Source organism: Crocodylus siamensis, chromosome 12, assembly GCF_052110815.1.
Source record: "Crocodylus siamensis isolate JL-2025a chromosome 12, ASM5211081v1, whole genome shotgun sequence".
NCBI lineage: Eukaryota > Metazoa > Chordata > Crocodylia > Crocodylidae > Crocodylus > Crocodylus siamensis.
In genome coordinates, this window is record NC_143406.1 from 9,324,414 (window position 1) to 9,345,073 (window position 20,660).

At 48.3% G+C, this 20,660-nt stretch overlaps 1 protein-coding gene across 2 annotated transcripts; it reads right to left on the reverse strand.

Annotated features, from left to right (window-relative positions):
- Window positions 1-1,002: 1,002 nt before the first annotated feature.
- On the reverse strand, window positions 1,003-19,922 carry ENO1 (enolase 1). Of its 2 annotated transcripts, none has more exons than XM_090023628.1 (12): window positions 19,804-19,922; window positions 15,052-15,145; window positions 11,495-11,590; window positions 8,407-8,465; window positions 7,352-7,421; window positions 6,548-6,681; window positions 5,679-5,901; window positions 3,811-4,008; window positions 3,192-3,393; window positions 2,489-2,597; window positions 1,997-2,055; window positions 1,003-1,482 (listed from the first exon to the last, which is right to left on the reverse strand). In XM_090023628.1, exons 2-12 carry the CDS (start codon window positions 15,134-15,136, stop codon window positions 1,413-1,415), a joined length of 1,305 nt encoding a protein of 434 aa, XP_089879754.1. In that variant the 5' UTR covers window positions 15,137-15,145; window positions 19,804-19,922; the 3' UTR covers window positions 1,003-1,412. The 2 variants fall into 2 exon arrangements, with proteins under 2 accessions (XP_089879754.1, XP_089879755.1); XM_090023629.1 differs by lacking the exon at window positions 8,407-8,465 and adding an exon at window positions 8,763-8,821.
- Between the last annotated feature and the right edge of the window lie 738 nt (window positions 19,923-20,660).

The following is a 20,660-nucleotide window of genomic DNA, read 5'->3' on the forward strand; positions in this document are numbered from 1 at the left end:
TCAAGTGTCAGGCTTCAGGATACAAAACACCTCAGCATAATGGTTAAGAAGGGATCCCATCCCAGAGTGCAGTGATGGCGGACCTTGGTGGCTTAAGTCTGTTACTGTGGATGAAAGCTGCAGCCATCTTGTAAAGAACCTTGTTCAACTGTAAATCTGCCTGTCCTTAGACCAACACAGCTACAACCACCAACCCTTTACAGTAAAAGGCTCACAACCTTGTCTATTAGGACCAGGCACCCATTCTGGCTGGAGTATGAATGGGTGTTTGTTGCTACAATTCCCCTCTACAGGTATTGGAGTCTCATCCCAAGATGTAGTGGATAGAAAGCGAGAACAGTATTACAACATCTTAAGTCATGCAGTATGTGCACCATTAAAATAACCTCCGTTATCCAGAACACCAGTCCATGCTGGCAGGTGTAGTGGATGCGGTTACCTTCTGGTAAGAAAAAACAGTGCTTTTTAAATGCCATACAGGCAACTGCAGCATGTTTGAGAGGAGAGGTTCCCACTAACCACAGCAGCATCCATCCAATGAGATTCCCCCCTCCCCTCCCATCTAGGGACCCCACTGAAACAAAACCCAGAAGCCAAGGCATACAATACTCAGACCTTGGAGCATGCTGTCCACGTGGATCAAGTCCTTAAGAGAAATGCCAGCTCACTGCCACTAGCCAGATTGAGACAGAAGAGGAAAAGATGGCATACAAGATATTAGGAGAGAGGTCTCAAGCCTTTCACCACAACAGGAACAAGAAGTGACTGAGTCAAAGTGAACTCTACACAGGAAGGCAGAGAACTCACTGCACAGCCATGAATATGCAGGGCGCAGATAACCAAGCCGTCTTTTACCTAGAATCAAGAAGTGCCAGGAGCCCTTCAGCCGATACCCAAGGAAAGGGCCTTCAGCAGAGTGTGTGTATACACAGGTTATGATGCATCTCTTCCCCTACCCCTAGAAAGACTTTCTAGGAAACGAAACATGAAGCCACACCTTACTGGGATTGTTGTATGCTTTTATTTTACCTCACAAGAACACTACTGTTTGTTTGCAGGTACCTGGGGCTGCACTGCCAAGTTACAAGGCTCCACACATTGAGATGGGGGTGAAAGTGTTTTAAGCCCACAGTCACGAGGTCAGAGTGGGGCCTTTATACATTGTTCCAAGATGGTTTTTAATACAGAAACTCCCCCACAAGGACTGTTCTACAAAAGCAGAAGTGCTTAAGAGCAACAGATCAGAGCTGGGGAAAAACATACTAGGTGAAGTCATCTAGGGTGTCTTGGGTGAGAGGACCTGCAAACAGGTCTTGTTCCTTCAGCTGCCCTTCCTTCTAGTACAGGGAGTTGCGAGCTAATTAGGTGACTAGTGCTTTTATCCGGAACAGCAGCTGCCTGACAAGCTCAGCTTAGTTGATGCGGGGGTTCCTGAAGTTCCTGCCAGCAAAACGCGCCTTGCTGCCAAGCTCCTCTTCAATTCTGTTTGGGATAGAAACAGGTTTGAGTACAAGCAGAGCACATGGCACGCCTACCTGCAGAACTGGTGTGAAGCCCACCCCCCATGCAGCAGTGCTGCATTAGGGAGACTAACGTCCTCAGCTGTGCAGGCGGTGTCCAAATTCCTCTTGTGACATTGCTGCTGCAAACCTCACATTCAACCTAGCATGTGCTACCACTACTAGGCAGTTTCAGAACAAGCCCACTCCCAGTACTCAACTGCTTACTTGTAGACATCTGTATCAATGGTAGCATCCTCTTACATGCCCTTAAAGTTTAAAGTAAGGTGTTCTCAGCCTGTGTTAGCACATCCCTTGTTCTGCCATTGTAATGCTTGCTTCCCTGAACTATGTGAGATGCAGCAGAGATGTAGCATAGAACAGCCAGAGGCCCAGCTGTCACATGAACATTGTCTGGTTCCTAAAACAAGGCCACTGCCTAGATTTTTATTTGCCCCCAGCCAGCCCTGGTCCAGTATGCTCCTTCCCATCCTCACCTCAGGATCTGGTTGTACTTAGCCAGACGCTCAGATCTACAAGGGGCACCAGTCTTGATCTGAAAGACAAGCATTGGGAAGTTAGTTCCTACTGGGCTAAATATGAGCCTGCCAGGAAAAAGAAGTCAGGACTGAATTCCTGTCTTATGCTAGAAATGAGGGGAATCTTATTCCTGTAGACACCATGCTAAGCTGCCCCTGCTTTCTGCCATATAAAACTAGTAGTAAGACTAATGATGGACCTTAAACAATTAGTGAATCAGCAGCTGATATGGAGTAGTCACAGATTTATTAGCGATGCCACAAGGAAATCTCTTAGCTTATGAAGAGAGAGGAATTCTGGTATATTTCTTTAGCGCTTCTAGTTAGACCTCCATACACAAGATTAATGTGGGGGAGGTGGGAGTGGAAGAGCCTGTGTATCAGATGCTACTAACCTAGCCCATTTACTTACTATCACAGGGAAAAATCATTTCAGGTTTAGATACTGACCTGTCCAGTGCAGAGACCAACCACCAGGTCAGCAATGAAGGTATCTTCAGTCTCTCCAGAACGGTGACTCACCATCACACCCCAGCCATTGGACTGGGCAAGCTTGCAGCTAAAGAGAGTAAGATAACAATAAGAGCCTGTGCTACAGAACCACTGCTGGACAGTCTACATTTGTCCAGAGGCTATGAGTGCCAAACAAAGTTCCTCCCATGCAGTTGGTACATTTTGCCCCAAGTGTTACAATGGGCTGCTAATTATCAATAGTTATTCTTATTCTGGGAAGAGACTGTCTAGCCCATTATCACTTAATGACTTGTGGAATGGGAACAGGCTGTAAAGAGCATTTCATGCAATATACTTTAGTTCTGCATTTATCAGGACCCAGGGAAAAGTCATTTGTTAGTCTGCAACTTGTGTTGCATTTATTTTTCAAAGGAGCTCTTGTTTAAATCATTCTGCCACCTTTTTGAAAACTCTTCAAAGGATAAGTTGGTTTAAATTTCCACTCATCAACAGTACAGCTTCAGCTACTGCTTGGATAGATTCTACTCAATTAAGCAGCAGCTGCAGTGTGCCAACAGGAGGAAATCTGTGCATGTTTGTCCTTTTCAGGGCTTTTATTAGCTAAGAACCCCTGTTGGCCTTACTGGCTAACCCTTCTCTGTGTGAAGAACAGGGGCAGAAATGCAAGGGTGAGACTTACGCTTGCAGGGACTCGGTCACACTGCCAATCTGGTTGACTTTGAGCAACAGGCAGTTGCAGGCTTTCTCGTCCACCGCCTTGGCAATGCGCTTAGGGTTGGTTACAGTCAGGTCATCACCGACAACCTGGATGTCCACACAGGCAGTGAACTTCTTCCAAGCTGCCCAGTCATCCTGGTCAAAGGGATCTTCAATGGACACCACTGAGAGGAGAAAGAAAGTCTGCCTTTTAGTTAGAATAAGTGAATCCGCAGGCACTTGGAATACCACCGAACAAGGCCTGGTGATTATGAAAGCAGAGAAGCTTAGGGGCAAAGCCCCGAGTTATGCCTCATGGTTCTGCCAATGTGCTTCTTCCCCACCCCTCCTAATTCTCTGGACATGAGTCTGCATTACAAGCTATCTAACAGGATCCACAAGGGACCCAACTAATGGCTTTATACCCAACCCCAGGCAGAAGATGACAGGCCATTCTCTCGAGCTATTTAAATTCCACTTCCAATATTGGTATAGTTCTATCCTTGGCCATCTTACTACAGTGCACATAGGCCTAATGGTTTTCCCTTGGCAACTCCTTTATCAGATCACCATTCACTAGCCAGGTAGCAAGTACCACTCACCAGGGTAGTTCTTGACAAAGCTCTTGTACAGGTCACCCAGCTGGTCATGGGTGATGTATCTGCTGGGGTCATCAGGAGACTTGAAGTCCAAGTCATACTTTCCATCACGGTAAAACTCAGAGGCAGCCACGTCCATGCCAATGACAACCTTGTCACTGTAGCCAGCCTTGTTGATGGCATTCTTAAGTAGCTCCAGAGCTGAAAAGTTTGAGCCTGGATTAGTGTGTTCCTCCAAAACTTTAATGCTTATTTCAATATTGTGCATGCGTCTAAACCTTAAGAGGACTCATGCTCCACTTACAGAAAACCGCATGGCGGCCTTCAACACCACTGAGCATGGACACGAATGTGAAAACGCACTTCCACTTGAAGGATCCACCTCCAGATCCAGACAGTTTACAGTAGGTGGTGGCAAGCACCCAGACCCTGCAAAGTATGCCATTTACAGCAGTTTGGAGTGGTAAATTTAGCTTGCTCTGTGGTGGGGCAAAACAGGATTCTATTTCCCTCCTTCCTCTCACAACCCAAGGGCTGCAGTTGTGCTCTTCCCTGCCCCCCCCCAGCCCCACAATACAAGCGGCTATTCCTGACAGGAGGCCTGGCTGCAGAGCCCTTTGATACACAGCACCACTTGGCTGCCTGAAAAGGGGACTGCTGGGTGATCATCATGAGACAGAAATAAGACCCCCATCACTCCTCCCAGACATTGAGCCAAGTGGCAGCTGCACCTGATTATTTACAGTAACAAGCTTCACACTGTATTTGATAAGAGTAAAGCAGTGTTGGTGGTAATCTAGAGTGAGCTGCAAGAGAATTAGCCAGAAGCAGTACTGATTTCCAGATGGAACTTAACAATTCAAGATGACTCTAATAATTAACACAGTTCTTTAGGGGGCAGGGGAAGAAAAGGCAGGAGGATAGGGAAGAATAAAAGTTAAAATTGACTGATCTTATCAGTTAGTGTTAAGGAGAAATGGCAGCTTTTGGGATACAGAGAGCCCCTGGATGTTTGCTCAGGCACCTCAGCAGAACACCATTTTAGAAGGCAACTGTGGACTCTGTTGCAAACAGCTTTCTGGTAGTACAGGAGCATCTTTAGCACCCTACTGGATGCTAAGTGGCTCCCCTCCTCACTGCGTGGCAGATGACTGCTGCATGCTGCTAGGCACAGGTGAAGGCACTTTCCACATTGCTGGAAAGGTGGCTTTGCTCCCAGAGGCTTGTGCTGCCTCAGCAACTGAGGCACTGGAACAGAGGTCTGTTTGTTCCACCCCTTCACTCTGCTTGTCAGGTTGCATGCTGCCAAAAAGTAACTTAAGACATCCCCTCCACCACAAGGGAGGCAGGGTTAAGGGCAGACCAGCAACAGCAAATTCTCTTCAGTGCAAGCTAAGTGTTCACGCCCAACTAAGATGGATGTTAACATGTTTACCCCTTTCTAATCCCCCACAATGCTCCTGAGCAGAACATGGCTGTCCTCCACAAAGGCAACACAGGAATGAAGTTGCAGTGAGTCACTAAAACCCAAGCTACCTTGTTCAGCTGCACAAGTTCATGGGATGGCTCTATTAGTTACAATCCAGGCAGAGCCCAGGGAGATTCTGATAGTGGGAAGCCTGGTCTTGTGCAAGTGGCAGTAAATAGTACCCAGTACATCAAGTTTATCCCAAGAAAGCTGTAGGAGACTGGACTAGCTGACGTGTAATTCAAAGTCCATCAAAAAGGAACAGCAAGGACAACAGTCAAAGAGACTGTGACAATAGTCTAAGAGATTTAGAGCCTGTGCTCTGCCAAAGCAAGTTCAGCCCTGCTGCCACTGGTATGTGATACCAGAGTTTTACTCCCCAAGCTCAACTCTGCTTTTTTACCTTCTTTGTTCTCCAGGATGTTGGGAGCAAAGCCACCCTCGTCACCCACGTTGGTCGCATCCTTTCCATATTTCTCCTTGATGACATTCTTCAAGTTGTGGTAGACCTCAGCACCAATGCGCATGGCTTCTTTGAAGCTCTCAGCACCAACAGGAAGGATCATGAACTCCTGCATGGCCAGCTTGTTGCCAGCATGGGAGCCACCATTGATCACATTGAAAGCCTTGGAAAGGAAAGGAACGGAACAGGGGTCAGGGTCAGCTCTCTGTTGGGAACACTGAACCTTCCATTTTTAGCCACAACCAATATAAACCTTACTTAAGTGGTTTCGTATGATGCTCCTTTCCCTTCACAGGCAACAGTCTGCTGTCCAAACCAGCTGCTCCTTTGGGTCCAATTCTTGGCTAACCAAGGTCAGTGCCAACGCAGGTAATGACTCACAGGCCTTACTCCTGCCCTCAAGTCCCCAGGCTGTTGGTTCACTCACCCTGGACCCTTCTCACTGTGCACTAAAGGCTTACTCATTTCCCTAAATAGCGCACCAAAAACATTGCAGCACAAGTCTTGTGACAGTCTGCTTTATCTGCACCCTCAACCACAGTTTAGGTTCTGAAAGCGAGTTTTAGCAAGAGACCCTTTGACCAAGCTATTAGTTGAGCTCTTCTCCAAAGTCAACAGTACTGTGCTGATGCACCCTGCTGCAGCTTTGGTGTCATTCGGGGGGAAGGAAGTAGATTATGAGTAGCCAGTGAGAAGCAAGAGTCCCATAATCTTGCAACGCCACACTCTGTCCTTCTGGCATTTTGGAAAATCCCTTCCCACAAAAATAAGAAAGGAACATCAGGAAAGCAGCAAAACTAAAGACTTACAGGAACTGGCAGGATGACTTCAGAATTCCCAGCAAGATCAGCAATGTGACGGTACAGGGGTACACCCTTCTCAGCAGCACCAGCTTTGCACACGGCCAGAGACACACCCAGAATGGCGTTAGCACCAAACTTGGCTGGAACAGAATAGGGAAACTGTCACCTGGTGTATTATACAGATCAAACCCACCTCACCTCAGAGGAAGTCAGCTATGTTAATGGGATTATGCCTTTAATTTTATAATCTATAAATGAGCCAGTGTTTGAGCCACTGACCACAACCTAGGCAGTCTCAAGCCAAGCTCCCTTCTTCGCTCTCACTTGGTTCAATTCCATTTACTGAGGGGCTTTCCTTATTTCTGAACAAATTCTGTCCCATGGACCAATGGGTTACCAGCACATAGAGCCCACAATCCTATCAGTAGACTAGTAAAAGGAGTAGGCACCTCCTTTATCAATGACTATTCCTGTGGGCCATTAGGGATCATGGTAAAGTAGCGAGGGCCATGGCACAGAGCAATGATTCCCAACCAGTGTGCCAGGGCACCCTGGAGAACTACAAGTGCCATTAAAGGGTGCCTCACAGTGTGAGGAGATGAGCAGATGAGCCAACTAGATGAATGAAGTCTCAGGCTTGAGCCTCCATTGCCCACAGCCCCTCTGCAAGGAGCTAAGCTCATTTCCCCAGGTAGGGGACATGGACACGGACAGTTCTGACTACTGCTCAGAAACTTCACTGCCTTCACATCACAATCCAGGACACGCTCGCTGCCAAGCAAGCAAGTCTGCAGAGCAAGTGTCACTTACACTTGTTCTCTGATCCATCCATTTCCAGCATCAGTCGGTCAATCTTCTCCTGCTCCACAACATTGATGTTCTACAGAAGGGAAGGACAAGGTGAAACCCCACTGAGAAATAAAGCCATGCTGCCAGCCTGCGGATTTCTTCACAGCCTCAATTCCAAGGGCTGGTATTAGCTGGAGGCCTAAAGAGGTGCAAAGTTTGCAACTCCCAGTCATTTACAGTCCCAGGAGGACAACTTTGTATGCAATGGCAGAGCAGGAAAGCCATACTATATGAATGGCTACTGGCTTCTAGTTAGGTATAAACTGTAATCAAGTAAACCTGGATAAGCTTGAAGAGGCAGGTAATAACCGCCCCCCCCCACAACCACCCCTGCTGAGCCCCAACTGCATTTCTTCCAAGCTCTGAAGGAAATTCTTAATCCCCACTTTAGTCAAATCAGCCTCCCCACCTCCATCTCCACCCCAACCCAGGAGAGGGACAAGTGAAACTGCATATTCCTCATTTAGACTGTAAATAAGGATGACTGACTCGAGTTCACTCAGATTTTCACACCCAGCATACGCTTTCCCCCTCATTCTAACTTTTTTGACTTGTCTCCAGAGGTTGTTACCACTGCAACCACATCACTTACTGTGGATGCTACTGGAAAAATAAGCTGGCTTGGATAACTGACTCTGAGTCAAGCCAGGCTGATAAACTACGTTGAAACTGAAATCCCAGTCTTTAAGCTTCTAAGAACCAAGTATTACACAAGATGGGTTTTGAGTTTTTGGCATGAGGAGCGAGTGTGCACTGAACATTCACAAGGTGGATCGGTGTGCTGCAAAATACAGATGTTGCCACCGACTAAGTCAGACATTTTGGGTAACTCTGGGTTATAGCTGCACTGAGTGGATGCTGTTATTGTCCTTAGAAGGGAGCTTGTTCTCATGCACTCGCACAAAGGCCAGCTACTTATCAGTAAAGGACCATCATTTAGGGAGGCAAAACTAGTTACTACTGGGAAATGCTGTATTTGCATTAATTGGTGTTAGTTAAATAATGAATGCTCCTACCTTGCTAATCAGTGCAGGTGCAATTGTTTTATTGACGTGCTCAACAGCTTTTGAGACACCTGGAAGGAACAAGCACATCAAATCACTGATCAAACACAGGCCAGGCAGGCATTAATAGATGATCACTAGAGAGAAATCTGACCCCAACCACCCCATGTCATTCTTTCCCACCCATCAAACCTTGGTTTTCAATGCCAAATCTAAATGCTTTCAGGCCATGAGCTCAGGTATGTGGCAAGTTATATCATGGAAAATAGCCATCATCTAAGAATGCCTGCTGGAAGGTTAGTTTGCAAGACCATGCACTGGAGAAATCTGTCCATGTGACAGGTTGCAATGAAACAAGCATCCATTACCTGAGTACACAATGCTGGCGCCAGGAACTCGTTAACATACTTAACAGCTCTGGATACACCTGACAGAGTGAAATGGACAAGAGTAAAGGAAGAGATGAAAGCCCATAGAAGAACAAAGCAGACCATGCAGGAGGAGGAAGAGGAAAAAAAAAGGTCAGAGGCCAGCCTGGGAAGGACTGCCGCCATCTCAGGCTAGCAGAATGCCTTATCCTCAGCAGCAGATAGAAGCAAAGAGGTCACAAGACAGCGCAAGTTATTCATCTCCAGCCAATCCTGGTCGATTATGCCCCCCGGCATCTTGCCCAGTTCCACAATCCACTATGAAATTTGCAGCACTTCAGGCCTTCATTGGCTGAACATGGCAACTTTCAGGAAAGACCTCCAGGATCTTTAAGTAGCAGGGGTGGGAAAGGAGGCAAGGGAATGGGGATTTAAGAAAAGGGCCAATTTTTATTTGTTTAAATATCTGCAGCCAGGTCATGTCCTGCACATGGGTGCAGGTAGCAGAGTTCTGTCCTTGGGTGACGCAGCTGCCTGCCAGTACAAGGTGCTGCCCATGCACCAACATTTTCCTTTGATGGACAAATGAATGAAAGGAGGAAGACAGATGCAGGATCAGCACACACAGCCATGCTACTTCTGTACACAGCTAGAATCAGCCCAGCTGTTCAACCCAGAATCAAAACAATCCAGCAAGTCAGTTATGCCTGCAAAATACAGAGCCTGTCATTACAAGAGATCAGTCCCCCAAAAATGTGATAGACTGCTTTTTCTCCATCAGCATAGGATATAGAAAAATTCAGCAGCACACCCCCCTCCCCCCCCTTGTGATGAGGGCTCTCAAACAAGATGCAAGCTAGTAGCTGGTACAAAAGGCTCCTTTGTTTAGAGGACATTGAGCAAGCCCATTAAATAAAACGGACTAAGAATAGTGAAGGGAGATTCAACCTGCATTATTTAACAGAGGCTCTTGCCTGCCATCTGCTCAAAGCTTCAGCCTAATTTCCCTTCATTCTTTATTGGAGATCTGAAAGCCTGTTGCTCCCGCATCTCATTCCTTGCCCGACACAACAGTCTTCAGACAGGCTTGCTAGCAGTAGACATTGATGTAATTTCAAGCAGAGAGCTGGGGCTCCATACACAGAATCGCCAGCAGCAACAGATAAGCCCTCAAAATCCTAGTTGCACAGAGAAATATCTGGCTTCCCCTCCTTACCTAGGAGTGCTTCCAAGCACTTGATGTGGCTAAATTTGAGACATCAAGTCCTTCTGTTCTACCAGAGGGGCTCCAAGTCTTGACCAGCTGGGAATTTTTTGCATTCCCATGTTTATTGTTATGCTTTTGGGCCAAGCTCTTTTATTATTTTAATTGAAGAGCATAATCCAATGAAGATCCCAGTTCTTTCCCAATATGGATGTTGCATTATATTGGATCTAGTTCCCCCTGGATAGTAACCACGTCTCAAGTGAAAACCAACAACAGTTTAATCACTCCCGACTCTGATACACAGCAGGAATACCCCACTACATGTAGAATAAACAGCACCATGGAGGCCTTCAGCGCTTCTAAATATACATGATCCCCCCCCACCCCAGAGTAATGGAAGTAACAGATATCAATGTACAAACCTCACCAGTGCAAATAATGTTAAGTGATTGCATTAATTACTCAAACTGACAGGCTATTACAGCCACAGGAAAGAAACAGCTTTGCACCTCTGAAGGAGACAGGTTTATAAACCAAGTGTTTCATGATTGTGGGCACTTTCACACTTGTTTACAGACAAAACTGCACAAATGCACAGGCTCTAGTTATCACTTGGCAGTTCCCTCCAAGTCACCATGATCAGGACTGCAGTAGCTCATGATCATACTTTTTGCAGGCCCATCCTAAAGACTGCAATTTGAAAGCTAACTTTGCCCTCTCCGCAAGATAAGCTCCTGCCCCAAACAAGATGGAGTTGACTAAATGCAGCTGTTCTTTGAACTGGACAACATCTGCAGAGAATCTGGACCACAACAGGCAAGCTTCCTTTTAAGATTAGTTCAGCATCCCCACCAGCTGCTTTGGATTGCAGATTCCATCAGTAGGAAATTTTAGTTTTTCTTCCTCAACTTAATACCAGACTGCACAGATTGCTACCAAATGGTTCTGGGGACAGTGTTTTCAGCACTCAGCCCACAAGCTCTCTCCAGGCTCTACACAGTCATCATTCCACTAGCTAGCAAATCTGGATAATGAGCTCTTAGACTGGGTGGCTTGAATCCCCGTCATTCAGCACCTGTTCTGTGCTCCGCAAAGGGTTCTCTTGTGTGAAGTCACATGCAGGGCAACACAAAAGCTGACTGATGAAATAGCTTATTGCATACCTTGAGATCCAGGACCAGCTAAACAGGAGCGGCTGAGCTCTGTATACTCACCTAGGCAAGCACATGCATTTAAGGTGCTTGCTGTTGCCAGCTTTAGCTGGCCTAGAGCTCTGAGAACACAGCATCAGAGCATTTCCATGCAGCAATTCAACCCAACTTTCTGTTAAAATGACTTCATGTAGGCCAGTAACCATCATGTTAATGCACAGCAGGGAGGATGGGATGGAGGGTCAAGCAGCTCTGCTGTGATCCAACAGGAGGCAGCTGGCACAAGAACTGGTGCTCTAATACTGGCAGCAACATGTCCTGCACATCAGCTCAGGCTGGACACTGCAGAGAAATAAGTGAGTTCAGGGTTTTACCTTTTCCCATGAAGCGAGTCTTGTCATTGTCACGGAGCTCCAGAGCCTCATAGATTCCAGTTGAGGCACCACTTGGAACAGCAGCTCTGAACAGACCTGATTAAAACAGAAAAAAGGTATGCATCTGAGAGGGAACTGGATCCCAAGGAGCCTCGTGTGCCTGGGCCACTAATGCGACATCACTAGAGATACCCTCTTCACACTGGGATCTCCTTGCTGAATCAGGAAACTTTCCTCCCTAATAGAACTTCTGACTATATGATTAACCCATTAAGACAGCTTGGCTTGTGAAAGATGGGCTGGATTAACAACCCCCCCCAAAAACAAACAAAAACAAACAAACAAACAAACCAACCAAGAGTTTGCCGCCTCTGTGTCTGCAGCAGACACAGGCTCTCCATGACTCATAGGCAGATGGATAAACTACCCATATGTCACTAAGCAATGGAGGCATCTAGCAGAGACTGGCAACTGCCTCAAGTTAGCCAGAGAAGCATCACTTAATTCCTATTAAAGAAGATCCCTGCCAGGGTTTACTCAATACAGAGAGTGCAAATACAATTTTTGGCTCCTAGCAAAAGCAGAAGAACCATTTCAGACTAGTCCTGATGGGGTAGGTCATGCTATGGATTTGCCCACTGCCAGAACGGTTTTCTAGTCATTTACGAGTTGCCCCCTCAAGCTAAGCATAAGCTCCAGGCACTCCACTGTCCTTGCTGAGATCGCTCTACATAAGCAAACAGGGGATCACTCGCTTTAGAAATAAGGAGTCCACTTGGATCCCACCGATCTTCTGTCCTCATCCCACTACACCAGGGAGATTAGTCTGGGACATCTCATTAAGAGAAGGTATTGATGTATTACGGCTATTGTAAGTGCTCATTCCACCAAGCCACCCTAGTATGGATCAGCACAATGGAAGTGTCAGATCTCATCAGATATGGGGCACCAAACAAAAAGAACCTACTAAGGAGCAGGAGCTGACCTTGCCGTGACCAACAGAGATGAAAGAGGTTAGATATGCAGCCCCAATTACAGCAAAGAAGCTGTCTAGCAGTGTCTAGAACAGGACTGGGCAATTATTTTGAGCGGAGGGCTGCTTACTGAGTTTTGGCAAGCCATCAAGGGCCGCATGACAGGCAGCCAAGGGCAGATGGATATTAATTTTCTAAACTTTTTTAGGGGCCCCCATGAACTGGATAGAATGGCTCGGCAGGCCGCATCCAGCCTACGGGCCACATTTGGCCACCCCTGGTCTAGGAACATCCCACACTGAAATAGCAGTGTTGGAGCAAAAGGCATTGATAGATTTTTTTCCCTAGGCTTGCACTGCAGCCCGGGGCCTACAGTCGGCTAACTGCTGAGGAAGAGAGATTGCTCAACTACAGGAAGTGGTAGAGAGCACTTCTGAAGAGAAGTCAAAACTAGAGAGGTGAACTTGAGGTACCCTTTAAAAGGGAGGAGTGAGGGCAAGGCAGAGCAGAGGAGCAAGCCAAAACCACCGCTGGTGGCTGCTGAAGTATAGAGCCGAAGGCTGTTGCTTACATGGGGGCTTTCCCCCAGTTAGTCCTCAGTGATGTTCATCCCTGCTCCAAGCAGGGTAAGCTCCACTAGCCACATACAAAGCTGCCAGCAACAGCATACCAGGCCTCTTGAGGGTAGGTAGTTCATTTAAAGGCTACCCTCCTAGAGCCCCTGTTTTCAAGTTCAGAAATTCCCATGCAGGTTTGTAGGAGACATGGGTAAAAAGGTCTACTTCAGACTTGCTGGTAATCACAAAGCCTGCAGGGGAAGCTGTGCAAACTAAAAGCAAGCTTATTTAGTGCTCACTTTTCTGACACATGAGAAAATTATTAGCGCTTCCAAACTCATTAGGCAGCAGCTTGGACAGAGAAAGCATTATTAGTGGGCACATCAGCTTGTTCTAACACCCAAGCACAGGGCAGCAAGAGTCAAACCAGTAATGTGCTTTGTCTCCGTCCATCCAATTTCCCAAACTCTACTCATCACTTGCTGGCAAAGCTTGCAGCACAGGGAGGTTCTCAGCTCTGTGCACAGGACGTGACCATGAGCACACACTCACTGGAAACCCCACTGTCCATGCTCAGCTTAATTAGGCCAACAGAGTCCATCATGGGGAAATTGGGTGGAAGTTCTTCCTTGGGCTTCAATAGTCCGTGTAGCTTAATGAGTTGATCAGGAGTAGTAGTAAAAGCAGAAGGAAAACATGAATGGGCAGACGAGAACCTCATGGTGTTTAACACCGATAAATGCAAGGTTCTCCACCTTGGGAGGAAAAACCTGCAGCACCCTTATAGGCTCGGCAGTGCTACGGTGGTTAGCACTACAGAAGAAAGAGACTTGGGGGTCATCATTGACCACAAGATGAACATGAGCCTGCAATGCGATGCTGCAGCTAGTAAAGCGACCAAAACGCTGGCTTGCATCCATAGATGCTTCTCGAGCAAATCCCGGGATGTCATTCTCCCCTTGTACTCGGCCTTGGTGAGGCCGCAGCTGGAGGACTGCATCCAGTTTTGGGCTCCACAATTCAAAAAGGATGTGGAGAAGCTTGAGAGAGTCCAGAGGAGAGCCACGCGCATGATCAGAGGTCAGGAAAACAGATCTTACAATGACAGGCTGAGAGCCATGGGACTCTTTAGCCTGGAAAAAGGCCCAGGCTCAGGGGTGATCTGATGGCCACCTATAAGTTTATCAGGGGTGACCACCAGGATCTGGGGGAACGTCTGTTCACCAGAGCGCCCCAAGGGATGACGAGGTCGAACGGTCACAAACTCCTGCAAGACCGTTTCAGGCTGGACATAAGGAAGAATTTCTTTACTGTCCGAGCCCCCAAGGTCTGGAACAGTCTGCCAGCGGAGGTGGTTCAAGCACCTACATTGAACACCTTCAAGAGTAAATTGGATGCTTATCTTGCTGGGATCCTATGACCCCAGCTGACTTCCTGCCCTTTGGGCAGGGGGCTGGACTCGATGATCTCCCGAGGTCCCGTCCAGCCCTAATGTCTATGAAATCTATGAAAGCCTCGCCTGTGGAGTACCAATTAGCACCCTTTCATACTTGGGGGAGCAGGGAGGGGGGGGCCTTGAAACTAAGAAGTGGAGACCCCATGATAATTTGCCAGCCACTGGTCTCAGTCTGCCAGCTACTACTAGATAGGTGCTGAAACCAGAGATTCTCCCTGGATAGGTTCCTGTGTAGCAGTCTCCACGCTACAGAGAAGCCTATTAAAATGAGAAATAGACACAAAAGGGCTGGAGGGAGAAACTCCCTGAGCCTACATCTTCCAAAATAAGCCGTAAGATTCAGGGGTTCTCTCATCCTCCTCCCCCAGAACGACTCAGGTAACAGTAATACCACAAAAAGTTTTATACGCCAACCAAATACCATCTAGCTCTTCCTCCTTAATCTCTCTCCATGTAAGCCCATTTCACATCACCAGGAGACCCTGGCATACGGAGGGGACCACCTTGCAGGTGTGAGTTGTTTCTGGCCAGGAGTGTTGCACAAGTTGAGTTCAGAAAAAGAAAACTCACCTTTGTTGGTATAGAGATCTACCTCAACAGTGGGGTTCCCACGGGAGTCAAAGATTTCACGAGCGTGGACCTTGAGAACTGACATTTTGAATACCTGCAAAAAAGTACATATTAAGGAGGGAGAGACACAAAACAGAACCATGTGGTATCATCAAGTGGCATCACCAAGTGGCACCAACACAGTCAATTTTGCTACTCGCTTTCTTTAGTAGACATAAGAAAAAAAGTTACAAGAAGTGAAGAGCAGTTATTTTTTCCTTTGCTAAAAAGTTTCTTCCCTGTGTTTTAGAAATAGTATAACTGGTTCATTTGGCCTGAAGAGCTTTCAGAAAGGTGGCAAAATGATTTACACAAGAGTTCCTTTGAAAAATACCAGCCCAGAGAAAAGTAAAGCATCCTTGATACACACAGGTAGTAGGTAAAGCCCCCTTATGGAAAAGCTTTGAAATGCAGAGGTTGCCAGCCCCATTCATTGTAGTCAAGGGCAAGTAACTTTAACAGCCACTTCATTGGTACTCCATATGGTATAGGTCTCATCTGCAGGTGCAGAGAATATAAGAGTTTCTATTTTCTCCATCCATGTCCCCCATTTGTTTTCCTGCATCAAGCACCTATCGCTTGTTCACTCCTAACTGTACAGAACAGTACTAATGGGCAGCCATATACAAATGCTGATTTACATGGATCAAGGGATCAGTTTTGGTAAGTGCCTTTTCTACTCCAGTTACTAAATCAGCCATCACGTCCTCTAAAATCTGTCTCTATTTAAAGCTTTTCTGGTACCCAGCCACCTAAACAGAGCTAGCAGCACAGATTAACTAGGGTATACTAGAGTGAATATACCCTTCAGGTCTCCCTCCCCTGTGTTTCAAAGGGAGCCTCCAAAAAAAGATATTCTGGCATGCTTTTTCTTTGCATGTCTCAACCTATTAAGGGACCAAAGCTACCTGATGTATAACAAGCAGCCTGCAGAGTAACACTGCTCTAGCTGGGATGCTGAAAACCTCGCAGTGGAGAGAGCAATTCATCTGACAAGGGGAAAGGAAAGGGAAATCTCCCAGCCTTCATTGTTGCAGAGCTTTAAAGATATCTGCTAGTGCTGGGGAAGCACAGCACATCAGTAACATGACAATAGCAGATTGGCTCTGCTCCTATTACGTGTCCTCAGCCTAGGATGCAAAGGAGAATAAATGCCATTTATTGCAGTTATGCAAGGCTGGACAGGTTTAAAACCAACTCCAGGAAGCAGCCATGTACAATGGTGTAAGCAACGAGGCTAGTTTCTACAAGGACTCCTTATCTAGAAGCATTTCCATCCCAGCCGGGTGGGGTCACTGCTTCTGGGAATGGACAAAGAGCCTCAAGGAGACTGCTAAAATACTGTGATTAGGGCTGTAACTGATGGTTCCCAGAGAAGGAAGGGGATCATCTCCCTCCCTGACTTCTGCTCCAGCATAAGGAGGCCATTTTGTTTCATCCCTTTAACTCAGTGAGCTGTCTGACTCATTCGGAAATGGGGGAGTGAGGAGCAAGGGGACAAGAAGCCTTTTTTATTGAGGGGTTTTTTTTGGGGGTGGGGGGTGAGGAAAAACCAACCCCCACCTTTTTCTGCTCTGCTGCAAGAGCCACAGATTGTCAAAGTTCAGTCTGACTGTACAGCCATCTGTGGTAGAGACGCGATTGCACAAGTGTCCTGCAGCATGACAATCCTGACTTGTATCTCCTCTCCCCTCTATATTCCCTTGCCTTTTCCCCCAGGGATAGCTTAGGGCACACACTCCCCCCCCCGATGTTTGATTGCTGATATGATGCAGTGTTTCCTTTCCCAGGGCCCAAAACCCTATAATCCAACTGAGGCTGCTTTTAAACAGGAAAGCTCATTAGGCTCTCCTATGGGCTGCATCTTACTTTCATTTTCGGCTGCAGTTCAATCAAAGAAATGATGTCCTACCTTCCAAGAGAGATGTCAGTTCACAAGGAAATGGAGCAGTGAACTTCTCCCTTGTACAAGCAGGTGACTGTTTCTCCTAAGCGTTTCTCACTGTGGCCATCTCATAAGGTCCCGGACAAGGAGGCACATTGCTCCAACGTCCTTGACAAAATGCCCTCCCCAAAGCCCCTCCCCTTCCTTAGCAGCAGCCATGCAGTTTCCAGCGCTGCAGCGTTACACAACCACGCAGAGCCGTCTGACTGATAGTTTGCCCCAACGTGGCTCAGGTGCCTCCTGCCCCGATTCACTCGACCTCAGCTGTGAAGGGGAAAGGAGAACAAGCGCCACAGCAACCGAGGTATGCTCCAGCCTGCCTGACTTCATGGTGCTGGCTGTGTGCCGGGGAGAAAAGACTCTAGAGAAGCCAACATCTACAAAAGGATTTGGAAAGCAGAAATGTTCCTGGAGTCTATTCAGTGGTTGGAGATGGAGCCATGAATATGAAGTCTGCACAGAGGCAGCTTTATATCTTAGTAGTTACAAAAAAAGGAGGGGAAACACTGGGCAACTAAGTTGCTCCTGATCTATCCACAGGGTCAATTCTCCTATTAGGAAGACAGGAAAAGGCAGGCAGGGAAACGCACGCTAGGCTGGGACTTGGGGTGTCCCGAATTCTGTCACATCAAGCCTCTCAGATGTCTTATGTCCCACCCAAATTCTGGTGCATGGGGACAGTACATCACACAAGCGGCTGGCATGGCCCATTAAGCTAATTTCAACCTCAGGACTAAACAGATTGAAGAGACTTTTAGGCCGCATCTTCATTGCCAAAAAAGGGAAGGATTTTGTGGCTAACTCGCACTTGCTAAATCACTACGCAAATGCCCCTCTTCTGGTAAGGAAATATGGTCAAAGATGGACCCAGCCATTCGTTGCTGCTCAATACGACAGCAGTCGATGAAGCAGTCTGAAGCGTGAGGGCATGTCCATGGCAGAGTCCTGCCTCTCTACAGGGCCCAGGTTTTGTTATACAGCCACCAGCAGCTTGCTTGAACTTCCACTTGGTGCTGAACAGGATTTCCTGGAGGTTTGCAACCTCACCTACACCAGGTAATGAGCAAATGCAGCAAGGCGAGGTCCTGATGCATTGCTTCCACAAGATAAGATTCATAGACCAGTACGACCTTAGCCAGGGCTCCTTCAGATCCCACCTCTCAACATACAGCACGTGGCTTGCTCATTTGTATGCCTTCCATGCAATGGCCCTTAGGACCATGCTTGGCACCCAGTCTGGCAGGGAATGCAGAAGTCAGGAAATGCCCAACTGTTCAGCGTCCACGTTTTTAATCAAGCGGAGGCCAGGGACTGCATTGCCTCCATTTGTGGTTTTGGAAGCGAAACAAGGGCTTGCTTCCTTCCTGTACAGCTCAAAGCCTGCATCCCTGCCCTGTGACTCAGCGCAGCCATTAACGGCCAGTCTGGATGACTAAAATTCCTCTCCTGTCCACCTGCACCAACCCAGTGCCGGTCAAAAGGAGACTTTGCACCATTTTTTCACTAATGCATCAAGACCGTGGAGAGTCCCATCAGGTTACGGACAGATACCTCTCACCCTGTTCCAAAAGTAATGGGACGTTTCATTATTTTCACAGTCAGATTTCACGACAGCCGCTAGCAGAGAACATTGCTCAAGCAATACATTCAATATTTGAGAACCAGGGCTGAAGGGCAGCTACTGTTGCAACAGAGAAGGTCCAGGGGACTGAGCAATATCCAAGACAAACTGTCACTTGGACTGTTAATCATTAAGAGGGGCATTTCATCTAGTCTTTGGAGGAAGCAGGCTGCAGAACAGCATGCCAATATGCACCCCAAAAGCTGCTCCCTCCCACCTATACAGCATGACTCAGTTCTTCTCACTACAGGGAAGTGCACTCCTACTCAGTACCACTAACGTCATAGGAAAAGGAGGACTTGGGTAACCTGCATATATTACTGCGGCTGAGTCATAAGAGGCCGTTTCTAGAGGTCTGGTTCCCACTGCAAAGAGCACGTGCTGACTGCTACGGTGTGCCTGGCCTGGCTGATATCAGCACGACCCAGGGGCCTACAGGCCTTGCAAATCACTCCCTTAGCTGTGCCCAGATTAGATGAGGAGCTGGTATGCGAGGCAGGGGAGCAGCCCAGAATGGCTGCTCTGCCCTCCTGTTTCAACACCAGGCCCCTGCCCTGGCTCCGCACCCAACAGTGCCTGTGTGGGCAGGGAAGTGAAACCCAGGAGGGAGGGATTCAGGGCACGGGGGAGGATAAGGAAATGGAGGGAGGGAAAAGGAAGATGAAGATGCAGATGGGGGGGATAGGAGGAGGAACAAGGAGAAGGATAAAGATGCATGCGGGGGGGATGGGCGGAGGAACAGGGAGGAGGATGAAGATGCATGCGGGGGGGATGGGCGGAGGAACAGGGAGGAGGATGAAGGTGTGCGGAGGGAATAGGAGGAACAGGGAGGAGGATGAAGATGCATGCGGGGGGGATGGGCGGAGGAACAGGGAGGAGGATGAAGGTGTGCGGAGGGAATAGGAGGAACAGGGAGGAGGATGAAGATGCATGCGGGGGGGATAGGACTAGGAAGGAGGGGAGAGGAAGAAGGTGAAGAAGTATTTGAAGAGGCGGAAGGACGGGGACTAGGAAGCGGGAGGAGGGCCGAGGAAGCCGCCTGCCCAGGGCGCAGCCCTGCTCCTGCTCCCACCCGCCTCCCGCTCAGCCCAGCCCAGGCCGCTACCCGGGGCGCGCTCCCCGCTCCCTGCAACCCGCCCACACGCACCGGGATCGCAGCAGCGCCCAAGCCCGACACGACACGACGCGACTGACTCCGCCGGCAGCTCCGCGAGAGTGGGCCGAGCGCCCGCCCCGCGCGCCTATACCCGCCCCATGCAGATGCGCGGCCCGGCCCGCCGCGCTATTGGTCCGCTCGGCCCCGGCGGCCGCCTCCCATTGGCCCAGCGGGGCCTGGCGCCGCCCCGCCTCTGCGCTCGTGCGGGACGTGAGGGCGCCGTGGAAAAGCCCCGCGCCGCGTGCGGGCCGCGCCGCCAGGGGTTACCCCTCCCCCCACATGCACTCATATCCCCCCCCACATGCACACATATACACACAGCAAAGGCCTCTCGGGTTTAGCGGCGCCCCAAAGAGGGGGCGTGCCCTATGCCTGCAAATCCGACCCCCCTTTTTAAAAGAGGTGCTTTTGGGTGCCTCAGGGTGCCGGCCGGGTCCTGGCAGGCGGGTTATGTGCTGGGTAAAGCGGAGGAACAGCCCAGCCGGGGACTGGAGCCAGGCCTGGCTTTCTGGGACTAAGAAGTTGCTGGGGAAGGTCCTTTCGGGCCTCCAGATGGGCTTGCAACTATCCCCCAAACGCAGCTGAGCTTTGGGCAGAAATTAGTAACGTAAATAATAATAAATTGGAAAGGTTTCTCTGTTTGGACTTTGCCTTTTGGAATGGTTTGCATTCGGAAAATTTACCTAAAGTTACTTGTATTAAAAAAATGGGGCGAGGACCCTGAAAACAAAAGCTTATGCTTTGGTTCAGATGGAAGAAAAGCCCAAATGAAGGCATTTGGGGGTTTCGCTTTGCTGAGGAAACTGGAAAAGTAAGTTTGGTCCAAGCTATCGTGGACGAAATCAGGA

Bases quoted from the DNA above. Each gene is read 5' to 3' on its own strand.
- ENO1 (XM_090023628.1), bottom strand. From the start codon at position 15,136: ATGTCAGTTCTCAAGGTCCACGCTCGTGAAATCTTTGACTCCCGTGGG. The intron at 11,591-15,051 runs GTGAGTTTTCTT...TGTTTTAATCAG, and splicing joins AGATCTCTATACCAACAAAG to GTCTGTTCAGAGCTGCTGTT. The intron at 7,422-8,406 runs GTAGGAGCATTC...TCCCTTCTGTAG, and splicing joins CACCTGCACTGATTAGCAAG to AACATCAATGTTGTGGAGCA.